The 15,130-nt window shown below is 45.5% G+C and overlaps 1 protein-coding gene across 2 annotated transcripts; it reads left to right on the forward strand.

Moving 5' to 3' along the window:
- Positions 1–313: 313 nt before the first annotated feature.
- MKRN1 (makorin ring finger protein 1) lies at positions 314–13,936 on the forward strand. Of its 2 annotated transcripts, none has more exons than XM_075855906.1 (8): positions 314–588; positions 3,615–3,743; positions 3,902–4,104; positions 8,745–8,959; positions 9,762–9,976; positions 10,719–10,829; positions 11,997–12,138; positions 13,490–13,936. In XM_075855906.1, exons 1-8 carry the CDS (start codon positions 467–469, stop codon positions 13,697–13,699), a joined length of 1,347 nt encoding a protein of 448 aa, XP_075712021.1. In that variant the 5' UTR covers positions 314–466; the 3' UTR covers positions 13,700–13,936. The 2 variants fall into 2 exon arrangements, with proteins under 2 accessions (XP_075712021.1, XP_075712022.1); XM_075855907.1 differs by having other exon boundaries at positions 317–588; positions 3,902–4,005.
- The last annotated feature ends 1,194 nt before the right edge of the window (positions 13,937–15,130 follow it).

The raw sequence follows: 15,130 nt of genomic DNA on the forward strand, positions 1-15,130 counted from the left end.
CAAAACATTATAAAAAAAATAAATATTAAAAATACACCCAAAACACAAAAGCGAGACTTCACACAGGAACGTCAGCGTAAACATAAAAACGTTATGGCTTTCGTAATGTAGCGTGAAAAACACAAAAAAATGTGCCGCGTCCTGAAGATTAAAATAGTCACGTCCTATTAAGGGGTTAAGAAATAAACACGAGAATCAGGCCTAGAAGCTGTCAGTTTCGTAGCCATGACAACACAGGAGAATGCTGTGGGTGGGATTAACCCAGTTTTCTCTTCCCATTGGCTAAGCAGATGATCAGTCAAAAAATTGAAGGCGGGTCTACGCCTTAGCTCCGCCTCTCCTATTTGGCCTGTGTATTGTTTTTATCTCCTTGCCGGAAGTTTTGAATTTTCCGAGCTCCGCCCCCTGCCGGAAGCATGTGATCCCGGAAGTTCCGGCGTCGTGAAGGAAGGGGGGATAAACAGGAATGGCGGAGGCAGCTGCGGCGGCGCCTGTACCTCTCACATCAGCCGCAGCAGGGAAGAACCCGCTGCCCGCGTTCCCGGACAATCCCCCCGTGGGTGGCTGGACTCGACAGGTGACCTGCAGGTAAGTGGCGTGGAGCCGGGGGGAAGATGGCAGCTCAATAGGGAACTACTGTGGGTTATGTGAGGACACCGCTATGAGGATGATGATGATGATGGTTATGGTTATGAATGCGGGGTTTTAGCATTGGGGAGGGGAGTTGGGGTTACAGTGATTGAGCCGGGGTATTGGGGATTTGGGGTGCAGGCTAATTTAGGGGGCATTATGGGAAAACGTTAGTGGGTGGGTTTGGGCATTGTAGGCAGTTAGTGGGGTGGTGATAAAATAAGGGGGCACAGACATAATCTGGGGGCTTCTATAGGAGAAAATTGGGATACAAAAATCAGGTGGGAGTTTTATTCACGGAAAATATCATTGTGGGTGGGGGGCGCTTCCTTTTATTTTTTTTGGAGGTTGAAAAATTACCGTAATGCCAGCGTTAATAAATCTCTGGTATTTTAGTTGTGGAATTCCTTTACTCCGGCCTCTGATAGTCTGACACTTTTTTTTTTATTTATTTTTGGGATTGGATAGACTCCCTGGAATAATTTGGGATAGGAGGGAATTAAAGGGGAACAGTGACAGCGTAAATTAGGTTGTGCTAGTAAGGTATATAGGGTGGGGGTGTTTAGGTAATTTGGGGCAGTTCTAATAATAGAGATCAAAATTTAGAGGGAAATTTATCTAAATAGGTGCAAAGGAAAACTGGAGTTGTTAATTTCAATCAGATGACACCTTTTGAAAAATGAAAGCAGCAGCCCGATTGGTTGCCAGGAAGAACTACTCTACTTTTCCTTTGCGACAGTTTTGATACGTCTCATAGATTGAGATGGTTTGTGTCCTGCGGTTCAGTAAAATCAGGAATTTTGAGTAATCGGCCCAGAATATTCTGAAATCGTTGGGGTCAACTGTTCATCACTGCGGAATGACTGACTGGGTGGTTGATCTTATTGGATCGTCTTTAGGTGTACTGTTCCCTTAAGAAGTGTGTGATACTGTGTATCTATTTCTACTATTGTGTTGGCAGCTGATGAGAGTTTTATAGAATGTTTATGAACATTGTTGCAATATTTTGTGTCCATTTTAAGTTTTATTGGGCCAGGAATTGCAGGGCGGTCCCATTCGCTGGGCTGTCCAGTTCCTAAAAATTGATGGCCTCTCCTCAGGATAGGCCATCAATAGCTGATGGGTTGGGATCTGACTCCTGTGACACCCCCGACTGAAGTGGTCATCGGAGTTGGACCCCAACCCATCAGCTATTGATGACCTGTACTGAGGATAGGCCATCAATTTTTAGGGACTGAACGACTCCTTTAAATGGGGCCGTGGTGCAGTTCTCTGAACAGCGGGTGGCCGCTGCACCAATGATCAGGGCAAGATATATATTTTTTAATTCTCAGGATAGGTGGGGGTCCAGGGGTTTCTAATTGCCCATCCTAGCAATATGCCATCAGTTTATAAGATGGGAACATCCCTTTAAGGCATCATACGCACAAACGTTTCCATTTTGTGGTTGTGATGCCCAGGCCGAATGTGCACGACCATGGTGATTTTGAGGTCCTCAAAACCATGGATACGTTTTCAGTATTTGCGGTCCGTTTCGGCCCAAAAAATATCTTCCCTTAGTGCATTGTCAGTATTCACAGATCCGCAAAAGACAAAGGACGGCTGGAACTGATGTCAGTAGGTCACATGATCCACAAATATAGACAGTAAAATGACATGTCCGGAGTTCTTTGCGGCCCCCGCACTGATCCGTGAACATGGCGGTCGTGTGCATGAGGCCGTATAAACGATTGTGTCCGCGTGCGATATTGCGGATAGCACACGGGCATGTGCATTAGGCCTGAGACATTCATATCATCTGGGGGCAGGCGGTGGGTTTTCTCAGATCAGGATTTCCTACAAAAGCATTTTGGGGGCCTACACATGGAACCCATGCAGATATAACGGAGCAGCCATTTTTTTTTTCCTGTATGATGACTTCTTGTCCATAATTTCTGAAAAATGGGTCTGCACAATATACTTGAGGACGGTCTCCCGGCCCTAGCGAACCGGCAGGAGTCTCGGTGAGCGCGACACGTAAAGACAAACAACCCGAATTATAAAAACAAAGTGGAGAAGCCCATCCACATCCGATCCTCCGACAATGTCGTGTGAATGTTGGCCACCTAAGTGTCCCCCAATGGCAGATGTCGTGCGATGCGAGGATCGGTGTGCTGGATTTCAACATAGCCGGCTCTTTACTTTTCTGGGAGATAAGCTGCTGTCAGAAATGTCTGGCGGCTGCTTGTCCCCCTTTCCCTCAAGTGAAATAAACATGAAGCTGAGCTGACCGTGTATGGGGCGGTCAGGGGAGCGCCGTCTGCTGATGTCTTAGTTATGTTAGTTGATGGATCGGCCGTTTTTTTTTGTTTTTTTTTAGCTGTTCTCAATTAGGTCCTATATTCATGGCCATATCCCAGAAATCACAACTAGCCCGTAAAATTGTGTGGGCCTCAAAACTAAAAAATACATAGAATAATGAAACATCTGGGTGCATGAGCCCTTGTGGCCACGTTATGATCAGTAACTTCAATTTAGATGCACTGTGTGAAATCTACCTCTGCCTGCTGCTCTATTTCTCCCCCATGCTTTATACTGCAGCGTCTATTTAATCAGCTATGTTATGAGGCCACATCATATAGTCCCTTTTGTTCCAGTCTATATAAAAACACTTCTTACCTGTTCTGCGGCCTTGCCATAGGGAGATGATCACTATTCATGGCAGTCTGGATGTAGATGGTGACTTGGATCTGTGTGTGTGGACATTGATGTGGATGGTGGTCCGGATCTAAAGTTGTGCGCGGACATCGGTGGGGATTTGGATCCAGGCAATGTCCCTATTATAAGTCTTTGTATGGCCAAGGCACCGACAGGAAGTGTTGTCATGGGGACACAGTAGTAGAAGAGCTTCACGTCTATAACTTTTCGTATCTGTCTGATTAAAACAAAACGGTAGGTGACGACTTTTTGCTTTTAATTGTCTGTTATTTGACCCGTAATTGCAGATATTTTATGCACGGTGTCTGCAAAGAAGGAAACAACTGCCGCTATTCGCACGATCTGTCCACCAGCCGCTCCACTATGATCTGCAGATACTACCAACGCGGGTGCTGCGCTTACGGAGACCACTGCAGGTGGGGGAGATTATTAATGATGCGCCTCGCTCTCGCTCCAGGCTTCCTGTCGTCCGTACTGCTTTCAGCCCTTTGCATTTGTCGTTGATAAGACCGCGGAAATCCGGTAAAAGTCTCGGCAAAAATAAAAACGTCTCTTCTGTGATTTCTTTCCTCAGATATGAACACACAAAACCACTAAAGCAAGAAATAATCGGAGACGCCTCTGCAGCGAGGAGCAGTCCACCCGAGTCCCTCCCGGAAACCAGCAGCAACATTAACAGTAAGAAGGCAGCTAGCGAGGTGGCAGCTGGGGTCTCCCAAGCTGAAGACTGGGTCAATGCCGTGGAGTTTGTGCCGGGGCAACTCTACTGCGGACGGGGTAATTGCTTGGGAGGGAACATTGTTTTTTTTATTAACTCCCTAAGAGTTTATGGAAAAAAAATAAAAATTTATAAGATGGGAAAAGTCTTAATGGATAATGGCCAATGGGATCAACATGTCTAATCCGACCGTCTGGGGTGGTCATTGGGTTTTATATATTTTTAGGGCTCGGTTGGTTTGGTGGAGGTGACTCTTGTGTTCTGTGGTTGGACTTTTCCTCCCGGTCTATAGTAAAAAGATTTTTTGCTGCGGTTCTATGTAGATTGGAGTCTGCAGGATCGGAGTTGGTGTTCTGATGGGCGAGCGTTCCTATTACGGACATGATATGTAGTCATGGGGATAACACACAATATATGCCGCCTGTACACAGGTCCCCTCCCAGCATTACGGATCTGTATATTTCGGATAAAGGACGGGACGAGTACCCATTGAAGGAGATCAGGAAAGCCCGTTTGGCGGATTTCTGTATACTATTAATACCCGTGTTTAGTGCACCCTGTGAGCGCCATTTTGAACTATTGATGTAAGGACTTGTATATGACTAGCTTACCCTCAGGGCACATGGTTTAAAGGGTTCCTACAATGATGATGCCGACCAGGTCTCCTGTTAAGTGACGGGCCAGGAGAGCAAGTGGCGTAGGCACCGGAAGCCTTTCAATGTCTTTAAAGGGTAACTAAACTTCAAAAAACTGTCCGAAGCTTTGATCGATGGCGGTCCGAGCACTGAGATCCCCACTGATCGCTATAACGAAGCAGCAGAAGTGCTCGGGTCAGCAGTGCGCGGCTTAGTTTCTGATCGGATTACCTCGGAGCGGTGTACGGCCTCAATAGAAAGTTCATACACCGCTCCAGGGAAAGACGTTCAGAAACTAAGCGGCACAACGCTCGCCCGAGCGCTTCTGCTCCTTTGTTTTAACGATTGGTGGGCGTTCGTGTTTGGACTCACACCGAGCAAAACCTCACATATCGGAAGTTTGACCTCCCACCATATCTCAAACTTCTGGCGGAAGACCTGGTCATCTCTCTCACCTTTTTAAAGGAGTTGTCCACAAGTGTTCAGTCGCCCACCGCAGGTGAATTGAAGTATTACACAGATCCCTTTTGACATTAATGGGTTGTCCATGTAACGCATGGATGTGCCGTGTCCTCCACAGCTTTTTGTTGCTGTTCTGAGCTGAATGATTCCTGGTATATCAAAGTGGGTTTTTTGTTTTTTCCAAATGTTTTTATTGTGATTTTCACCATTAACTCTTTTACAACGGAACAGAAACCTCAAAGCGACAAGAGCATCGGAACAATGAGCGATATTCTAGCAGAAAATGCATCAAATCTTGTGCACAAAATCTGAATTATAGAGGCGTCTACCATGTCAGTAGAGAGGTCGATAACCATGCCCCGATCAGTTAGGGATGCATCGAAACTTCGATACTCTGCATCTCCAAATGGTTCCATACCGTTGTTTCATGTATTTCGGTACTTGTTGTGCACCCGCACAGCTCAGTATGTAACACATGAATGTATGAGAGCGGGGCTGCGGCTGTGTAATAGTCATTGCCGCGCTCCTGAGTCCTGATAACAAGTGCGCGGGGTCAGGATGATGCGATGCGGCCGGCGCTGCACTAATGAGCACCGGCACAGAAGACAGAACATGGCGGACGCACTGCAAAACACCCCGATGTTCTGTCTTCAGTGCCTGCACCGCCGGCCGCATCACCTCATGCTGACCGCGCGCACTTCCTGTCAGGAGCGGGGCAATGGCTGTATTACACAGCCGCAGATCAGAGAAACCTTATCTCTACCGCTATTCCCATGAATGCTGCCATCACAGCTGACAGCAGCATTCAGGGGAAAATGGGAAGGGGGGATGTCCCTTGGATCGCATCACAGGGAATTCCTGTGACGTGATTGAGGGACATACCATATATGGGCAGACAGCCCAGGGTCCATTGAAGGACCCCAGGGCTGTCCTACCATATTTCCTGTTAGGACATACCTAAGTATGTCCGATCAGTAGACAGGCTAATGTACTGTAATATAGATATATGCCTGTGTACTATCAGTATATAGATATATGTCTGTGTACTATCAGTATATAGATATATGCCTGTGTGCTATCAGTATATAGATATATGCCTGTGTGCTATCAGTATATAGATATATGCCTGTGTGCTATCAGTATATATATATATATATGCCTGTGTACTATCAGTATATAGATATATGCCTGTGTACTATCAGTATATAGATATATGCCTGTGTACTATCAGTATATAGATATATGCCTGTGTGCTATCAGTGTATAGATATATGCCTGTGTGCTATCAGTATATAGATATATGCCTGTGTACTATCAGTATATAGATATATGCCTGTGTACTATCAGTATATAGATATATGCCTGTGTGCTATCAGTATATAGATTTATGCCAGTACATTAAAGTTTAAAAAATAAAGTAAAAACATAAAGCAATGTTAAATAAAAACACACATACAACTTTTTTACAATAAACATTAAAATAAGTCTCAATACATAATATATACATATATTCGGTATTATCGTGTCCGTAATAACCTGCACAACAATTTTTTGGCATCATTTATGATGTGTGCGCTGTAATAAAATAAACACGGCTTTCTATCACTTATTAATGTGAGGCACGAGGTGCGATGATGAATTTAACCTCCATGTGCCTGACATTAATAGTAATTCACCCCATCATGTACCTCACACATTAACCCATTATGACTGAGGAACATGATGGGGTTAATTACTATTAATGTGAGGCACATGGAGGTTAAATTCATCATCACACCTCGCGCCTCACATCAGAAAATGGAAGAACTTTTTATTTTTTTATTTCTTTTGGCAAAGTATCGAAATTGCAATACTACACGAAGTATCGGTATCCAAGTCCAGATTCTGGTATCGTGACATCCCGATCCGTACAATAAATCATATAATGAAAAAAAAAACACATTTTATTATTTAACTGGATAACTGTTGGCTGAACGATCGTTCTCTGACCTCCATCGTCCTCAACCCCCTCATTACAGAACTCTGATATAGAGGGGGGAGATTTCAAACATGGGCAGAAGTTGTGCATTTGAGAGACCCCCCCCCCCCCTTTGACCTGTTTGTAGGGATGAGTTGTGATCATGTCTCCGGTAGTATGATGTTATATCGGGGCCATCTCTCCGGCAGTCGGTACTTATTGGTGGGGTAAGAATATTGTGTGAGGGTCTTTAGTCTGTTGTGTGTTGTGTTGCTGTGTAGATGTTCTGGGGTAAATGTCTTCAGGTATATGAGACTTGTGATGAGCGACTAGGCAATAAACCCTACAAGTACTTACATGCCTCATACATGGTTTATGGGAACTGTCAGTAACTGAAGTCTCCTGAGAAAAGTGAGCAGGCGGGGATGATGTTTTGCGGTGTACGTCGTGCCCTGGGGAGCAGACCTTGGACACACACACTTCTCCCTGGAACTACTCCCTGATCATTGCCTGGCTAAGTAAACAGGCAGGCACGTTGTCTTGGGGCCTCTTAAAGGGGCAGTGCAGCATTCATTGGTAGAATATTTATATGTTTTATACGGCGTTCTGCTGTAGATTATTTAAATATCGCGATACGTTATGACATCACGCACTTTTTGCTTTAAACATTTCTATTCAGACACTTTTTATTTTTAGTTCTATCAATTGCTGGGTGACCAGTAATAAAGCCATCACATTTCCTCTGGGGTCTGCCACCCATGTTTCCTAGTCACCTGAATGTGATCTGCATTTATCAACTCGTTCAGGACTCTAGGAAAGCTAGATGAAGACCAGTGCAAAGGGCGGCCATATTGGTTGTCACCGGCTTCTCTGAAAAATGTAATTCTTAACAAGTGGAGATAAGAGGACAAATCATTGACTCGCATTATCCTAATTTATTACTCCCTTTTTTTTTTTTTTTTTTTTTATGAAAAATGTTTGGAATGTGGGCCCGGCCACCCTGTTATGGTCTTCGTGTTACGTGACATGTTTGGGGCCTTTTCAGGTCATGGCAAAAATTTCCAAAAATACTAGACTGGTTCCCCTGCTCCTTCCACAGATGTGGCACTGGTTGCTCGAGTATTGTGGCGCTGCCCTGGTATAACTGTTTACCAAAAACCATAAAATCAGGAGTTATCAGATTAGTTTAAAGGATTGTGGTAGACTTTAAATATGTGGTGTCCAGTTTAAAAACAAAAAAAATATTCTGAGTTAATAGAGGGGGGTCCACTGTTCAGGATCCTCATGCTCTGGAGGACCTGACCTGACCTGTCCTGTCTTGTCCTGTATTACAGACCACACATTGATATGAATGGACACTGTGTAATACTTCATTTCCCCTGTGGTGGCGCTGCAGGGAAATTAAACACTTCCTGACAGGCTTCCCCACAGATCACAGCTGATCGCTGGAGTTCCCAGCAAGAGGACACTTTGTGATCAGCTTATTGTCAATGGAAACTTCTAGCAAACAGCGATTGTGCAAAGCGGAGTACCCCTTTAAATGAAAACCTGGTTCCGTTACAATTTTTAATGAAAAGTCCTGGTAGAATTAGTCGATTTGGTTGAGTTTTCCCTGATGAGATCTCCCTGATTGTTTTACCTGCAGCTCCAGACTCTGACGCTCAGGGAGCAGCACCTCAAGAGGAGAACAAGGAGCAGCCGGCCGACCCGGAGCTGAAGAAGCAGCTTTGTCCATATGCCACGGTGGGCGAGTGTCGCTATGGAGAAAACTGCGTTTACCTGCATGGAGATCCGTGTGATATGTGCGGCCTGCAGGTGCTTCATCCTACAGACACTTCGCAAAGGTCTCAACATATTAAGGTAAAGTTTAAGCTGATTCAAGATCTGATAAGTATTCGCTCTCATGCTCCTTACGTCTCGAAGCTTCATCTTGTCGGTGCACTTGGAACATTGAACTGGAGAATTGCATGAGTAGCAATTCCCTAATATATTTAGATTCACTCCCTGTATGAGGAAAACGTGCAGAATTCTGGTGAATCAAGGAAAACTCTCTACTGCCTCCTATAGGTGGCTGCCCTGTAAGTCAATGGTGTCAATTATTAGGACTGGCGTTTCACACTCTCTAGTCTTAATAGGAAGAAAAGTTGGAGTAAACTGTGACACATTTTATTAAGAGGCAAATCTTTTGGCTGGGTCTTGCACCGTCCAAGCGAGGAGCTGGCGCAGACTTCCACTATAATGCCAGCTTTCTGGCATAAATTATCATAGATTTGATGTTCCCCGGTGGCCACATCGCCACTCCAGAAGACGTTCCCCCTTTTCATGAAAGTGGGGGGTGACACAAAAAGGCCAAAAGTCGAAATTTGGCCTGCAAAGTTTGACGCTTTTGCGGCATTTCTACAACGCAAAACTGGCATCGTTTGCTACCATAGGAACACGGGGATAAGCAGCTGCCAGACACCTGATGCTGCTCATCTCCAAGGAAAACTAACGATCAAGCAGACAAAAATCCAACGTGCAAAGTCCTTGTTTCCCCTGTCAGCCGTCGGGCTACTACACACACAGATTATCTAAAGTTTACCGTCTGCTATATGTTATAATGGCCTATTCAGACGTTGTGTATATGTATATAATTTTTTATTTCCCCCCCTTCTCTACCCAGTCTTGCATTGAGGCCCATGAGAAGGACATGGAATTGTCATTTGCCATCCAACGCAGTAAAGACATTGTGTGCGGGATCTGTATGGAGGTGGTGTATGAGAAAACCAACCCCAGCGAGCGACGTTTTGGCATCTTGTCAAACTGTAGCCACTCCTACTGCCTGAAATGCATCCGCAGGTGGAGGAGCGCCAAGCAGTTTGAGAGCAAGATTATAAAGTAAGTGGTTGTTTGACAATCTGTGAGAAGCCCTAGAGGGGGCGGTTAATCCAGCGAGCGTGCCGTATATCAAGTGTCTGTCATGGTGAAGCACCCAGCATGGTGACGTGCCCACTGGCTTAACCCATCTGAGCATTTATAATCCCATAAAGTGTCACGGTCTTATTACAGTGGCACTTTAAAGGGCTTTTCCAAAAATTCACACCACTACAAACCTAGCGCTACCCCTGTGCTGCAAAATACCAGAATGACCCATTGACTTATTACAAGTGAATGCGGCCATGTTCCAAAACATGGCACCCAGTAAAAAAAAAAATACAGGCAAATGGTCCGTTTGCCTAGGCAACCGTACAACACAGATCCCGTGTGGATTTATCCTGTCGTGACCGATCCACGACGACAGTCCTAGCCCTCCCACATTGCCGGCACTCACTGAGTAAATGTTCCGACATTCATGAGATCCACGAACAACGTAATGTGATTTGTCATGAAAAGCAGATTAGAAGGAAAACTCCAAAATAATTGGGCTTTGCTTGTTCTTCTTAACGGTAATCCCGTTATCCTGACCTGTCCTATTAATCTGGCCGCTCGGGGTGACTGATGGCGGAATTGCTCTTTAAATCTTGTAGCTTGGCAACCTGTGATCCAATCGCATTGCTCAGGGTTACCTTCATACGAGCTGCTTTTACGTTGACTAATACAGCGGGTGCGTGATCTTAACCCTTTGTTGCCCTGCTTACAGATCGTGTCCAGAATGCCGCATCACCTCAAACTTCGTCATTCCAAGCGAATACTGGGTGGAAGAAAAAGAGGACAAACAGAAGCTGATCCAGAAATACAAAGAGGCCATGAGGTAGAGCCCACTTGTCCCAGGGGAACTACAGATTGCCGGCTGGTGTGATATTGTGGGCCCCGTTCATGTAGTGTGTGTTTTTTGGCCTACGTTTTATACAACGGGAAAAGCACCCGGCGTAAATGTGGCATTCGTCACCCGAAGACTACTATGGGATATATTTAACGGATACGTCATGAAAAGCTCATGGTGTATGTTAAGCAGATGCATGGGGTGGGTCACCCATAAAAAAAAAAAACATTCCACGCAGTATAAGTTTCTGCGCCATTCGATGGAATAGCATAGTCGACTGCCATACTGCTATACCTCAAACGATAAAAGGTAATCCGGCCCGACTGACCAGAAGGACACACTTTTGGCCTCCAGCTGGTTAGTAGAGCCCTATGGACATGTAGCATTAACATCAGGAGCGTTCCCAGTGTACATGTTAGACGTAGAGGGAAAAAAAATGTTCTGAGTGGGGCCCCAGCGTGTGAGTGCTGTATATTATTCTAGTCCGGTGTAGACTGTGATCAGATGAAAGTATTCTACACTGGCCGTTCACATGGGAGTGTGAATACAGGCCTCGTTCAGACCACCGTAATCTGGTCACGCTAGTACCCGAGTGGGCAAAGTAGCCCCTCTGCCGAATTAGAGGACAATGGACCCGTAAATGGCACTCGATAGGGGACCTGGTGCGGATTATACATCGGGGGTTAGGAGATGCCGGTAGAACATGTGCAACTCTTATGGGATTTTTAGGACTGTTGCCCCACACGTATATCCGTAGTGACTCGGTGACCAAAAAGTTGCGTTTTTGTTGTTTTTTTAATGCAATCCGATACAAAATGTCACTAACATGTTATATGTGGGAACTTCCTGCTGGTGGCGCTTTTATCCTGAAGTTCTTTGTAGAGCTGCTCATAGACCTTTTGAGTTTCCCTATCCTTCAATGCTCCCCCCTTCCCTCTGGAGACCCCAGATCAGTGAGACATCCTCTGTAACGTGAGATGTGCTATAAAACCTCTAAGTAGGCCCTGACATGCTCGGTCCGTGGAAGTTCAGGGTCCGTGTCTGAGTCCACTGGGCTTAAAACAGGTCAGACCCACGCCGCGTCCTGTGCGGTATTTACGGCGTGACTTGCAGTCACTTGATTTTTGGTAATTATTCCCTTTTTTTACCTTTCAGCAACAAATCTTGTCGGTATTTTGATGAAGGACGTGGCACCTGCCCATTTGGAGGCAACTGTTTCTACAAACATGCATACCCCGATGGTCGTATAGAAGAACCACAGCCGCGACAAAAAGGGGGGATGTCTAGTAGATACCGGGTAAGTTTATAGTGTTCGCAGCTTCTCCTGACTAGGATTTTTCACTACTTGGGGGGAGGGGAGGGGGGTACATACTAAAGTGGTTGGAATCTTTCCTGGCCCCATTAAAATTCAGAGCAGTGAGTCAGAAGATCGAATGAGGCAACACCACCAATTTCTCTGCATAGTATAGAGCAGGGCAATCCTCTATTTTTAGTGAAGATCCGTTTACCTGGGTCTGAAGGTGACGGTGCGAGCTGAACATTAATGGTAAGGCCATAGGGAATTCCATCCCGTGGATCTCTGGCAGAAATCTGCGGCTTATCTCCCCCTGTAGAGGGTGCCCACTAAACAAAACAAACTTGTACTTACCTAGCCACCTTAGGCCTGCAGCATATGAGATGTGGAGACGGCACCATCATGCCAGCTTGCCAAGTGATCCTCTCCCAGCGTCTTGTAGGCTGCGGGCCGAACATCACCTGGTGAATGGCGGAGCAGGGAGCGGATAGCCATAGTATTCAATTGTATCTACAACTGAATGTGGTAGTTGCCCGGGGCATCAGGCCTAAAATCCGGGCTTCTGACCCGGACGACTGGTGCTAGCGATGCCACTGGTCCAGACAACCAGGTTCGGACCATGGTCTGCCATTTGCGAACAGTGTGTGTCTCAAGGGTTTGATGTAAATAAAGCTGCTTGATTGTATAATGAGGAGTTATGTAACTTTCTAATATTTCTCGTTGTTCGCAAGATCTCTGCTTGCTGTCAGTGAATTTACGAACTAATTGCTTACATCCAGAGGCTGAAATTCATTCTTCTGTGTTTAAACAAGCCCCTCAAATGCATCAGTTGGACTAGCTCAGTTGGACTAGCTCAGTTGGACTAGCTCAGTTGGACTAGCTCAGTTGGACTAGCTCAGTTGGACTAGCTCAGTTGGACTAGCTCAGTTGGACTAGCTCAGTTGGACTAGCTCAGTTGGACTAGCTCAGTTGGACTAGCTCAGTTGGACTAGCTCAGTTGACGTTTCAGCCACTAAATGTAAAGAAGTGTTTCCATTCACTGACAGCTAAAAAAGATGGAATGTTCGTATTCAAAGCATATTATTATTATTAAGAAGTTGCAGAACTTTGCCTCACATGTAACGACAGGGCTGTACCAGAAAGGGTCATGAGCTGAGAAGGACATAGGAGACCAGATTTGTGGTTGAGAAGAAACCAGACTTCACAGGAACACAGAGTATTTCAGGAGAAGTGTGCTGATGTGATTGTTAGAGATCACAGGTCTACATATCGGTGTTTGGTAAAACAAATGTAATAAAGTGCAGGCTGCGTTGTCATACCCTGGTTCATAATTCATATTTCTTTCTACCATTAGGCCCAACGTAGGAACCGGTTTTGGGACTTCGAGGAGCGCGAGGGCAGTGACCCTTTTGACAACGATGATGAAGAAGTAATGACCTTTGAATTGGGTGAAATGCTTCTAATGCTGTTGGCAGCAGGCGCCAACGAAGACCTAACAGACTCAGAGGACGAGTGGGACTTGTTCCATGAGGATCTGGACGATTTTTATGACCTGGACCTATAGCGCCAGTCAAAGGAGTTTGGACTGTCTGGGCCGCTTCAGACAGTAGCTATTTCCTGTGGTGTTGTGGCAGTGCCTGTGTTTCTCCTAGGCAGGCCTATCAATTCCAGGTGCTGTTGTAATAATTTTTATCCTGATGTCTGTCTTTTTTCCCCTCCTTTTTCCTCCCCAGAGTGTTTGTTTCTCTGTTTCGAGATGAAAAAAAAAAAAAATTAAATAAAGAAAAATCTTAAAAACAAATTCAAAAAAAAATTCTACACAAGTACATAATCTAGAACCATGTGCAAATTGTGGTTTATATGGATTTTTGACTTTTGGGCAACACCTATAGCATTTTGTGTGACTAATAAGAGTCCTTCTGATTTGTTACAAGTGTGGACCACTAGATGGCGCCAATCTATTAGATTTATACAAGTGACTTTCACCAGGCTGCCTCCCTGATTTTGTGTATACAGCTCCAGTGAGGAGGAGCTGGGCTGCTCATGGTGGTCATTGTGATGCCGTCCCTATTGAATATATAAAAGCTGTAAAGTAAATACAACAGGTGACCAGTGTATAAGCGGCTTTTATAGTCACCTGTGAAGTCAGGTTTATGACCGACCTGTATGTGGGTGGCGGCGTGTGCCAGGCTTGACAAGAGGAAATGCCAATGATACGTTGTTAGTCAAGACATGTCATATATTCCAGTCCAACCAGTTTGCAGCCTTGAATGCCACCAGCTTTGTGTAACAAGGTATTTGAAGGTGAGAACACGGAGCAGCCGTGTGCGGCTGAACCTATGCCTGGACGCGGTGGCGAATGGCAGCATGACCCTGCTGGTGCTACCACAGTTTCACTGGCTAAATAGTGCCGCCATTTGTTACATGTGGTGTGAGATTGGAGGGGTTGTCTGATTTTTGCCAAGCCCTGTTTGTTAGGCCACACAAAGCGGCACTGGCCTGGCCAACAACCGCGCAGGCACCATATTCTGTGCGCCTGTCAAATTGCTGACCTTTCCAGGTCTACCGACTGTTTGCCACATGGCGGCCGGGTCAGTGCTGCTCTGTGTGGCCTTGCCCTTTAAAAGGGTTCTGCGAACAAAAGCTGATCACAAGGTGTTTGGCGATCAAATGTGATCTGTAAGCAAGCCTGATGGAACTTGTTAACTTTTCTGCAGCACCACCACAGGGAAAATGAAGTATTACATGGTGTCCATTAAAAGTTAGGAGCTGCATGTGTAGGGCAGAGACGTGCTGGGTCCCCGAGAGACACTCTGTAGCCCCTGTGGTGAGTAGTTGATGGAGATTGTGTAGGTGGGACACTTATTTACTCAGAATTCCTTAATAGGGTATTCGGAATTGGGTCTGTAACCCTGACGTGTCTCCCCACTGTTCAGGTCCGTTCACACGCTGCGTAAATACTGGAATTCGTTGCGGAAAATCTGCAGTAGCGGCA

Source organism: Rhinoderma darwinii, chromosome 3 (genome assembly GCF_050947455.1).
Source record: "Rhinoderma darwinii isolate aRhiDar2 chromosome 3, aRhiDar2.hap1, whole genome shotgun sequence".
Lineage (NCBI taxonomy): Eukaryota > Metazoa > Chordata > Amphibia > Anura > Rhinodermatidae > Rhinoderma > Rhinoderma darwinii.

Coding starts and splice junctions, on each gene's coding strand:
- MKRN1 (XM_075855906.1), top strand. CDS start 467: ATGGCGGAGGCAGCTGCGGCGGCGCCTGTACCTCTCACATCAGCCGCA. Junction 589..3,614: donor ACTCGACAGGTGACCTGCAG/GTAAGTGGCGTG, acceptor CCGTAATTGCAG/ATATTTTATGCACGGTGTCT. Junction 4,105..8,744: donor GCAACTCTACTGCGGACGGG/GTAATTGCTTGG, acceptor TTTTACCTGCAG/CTCCAGACTCTGACGCTCAG.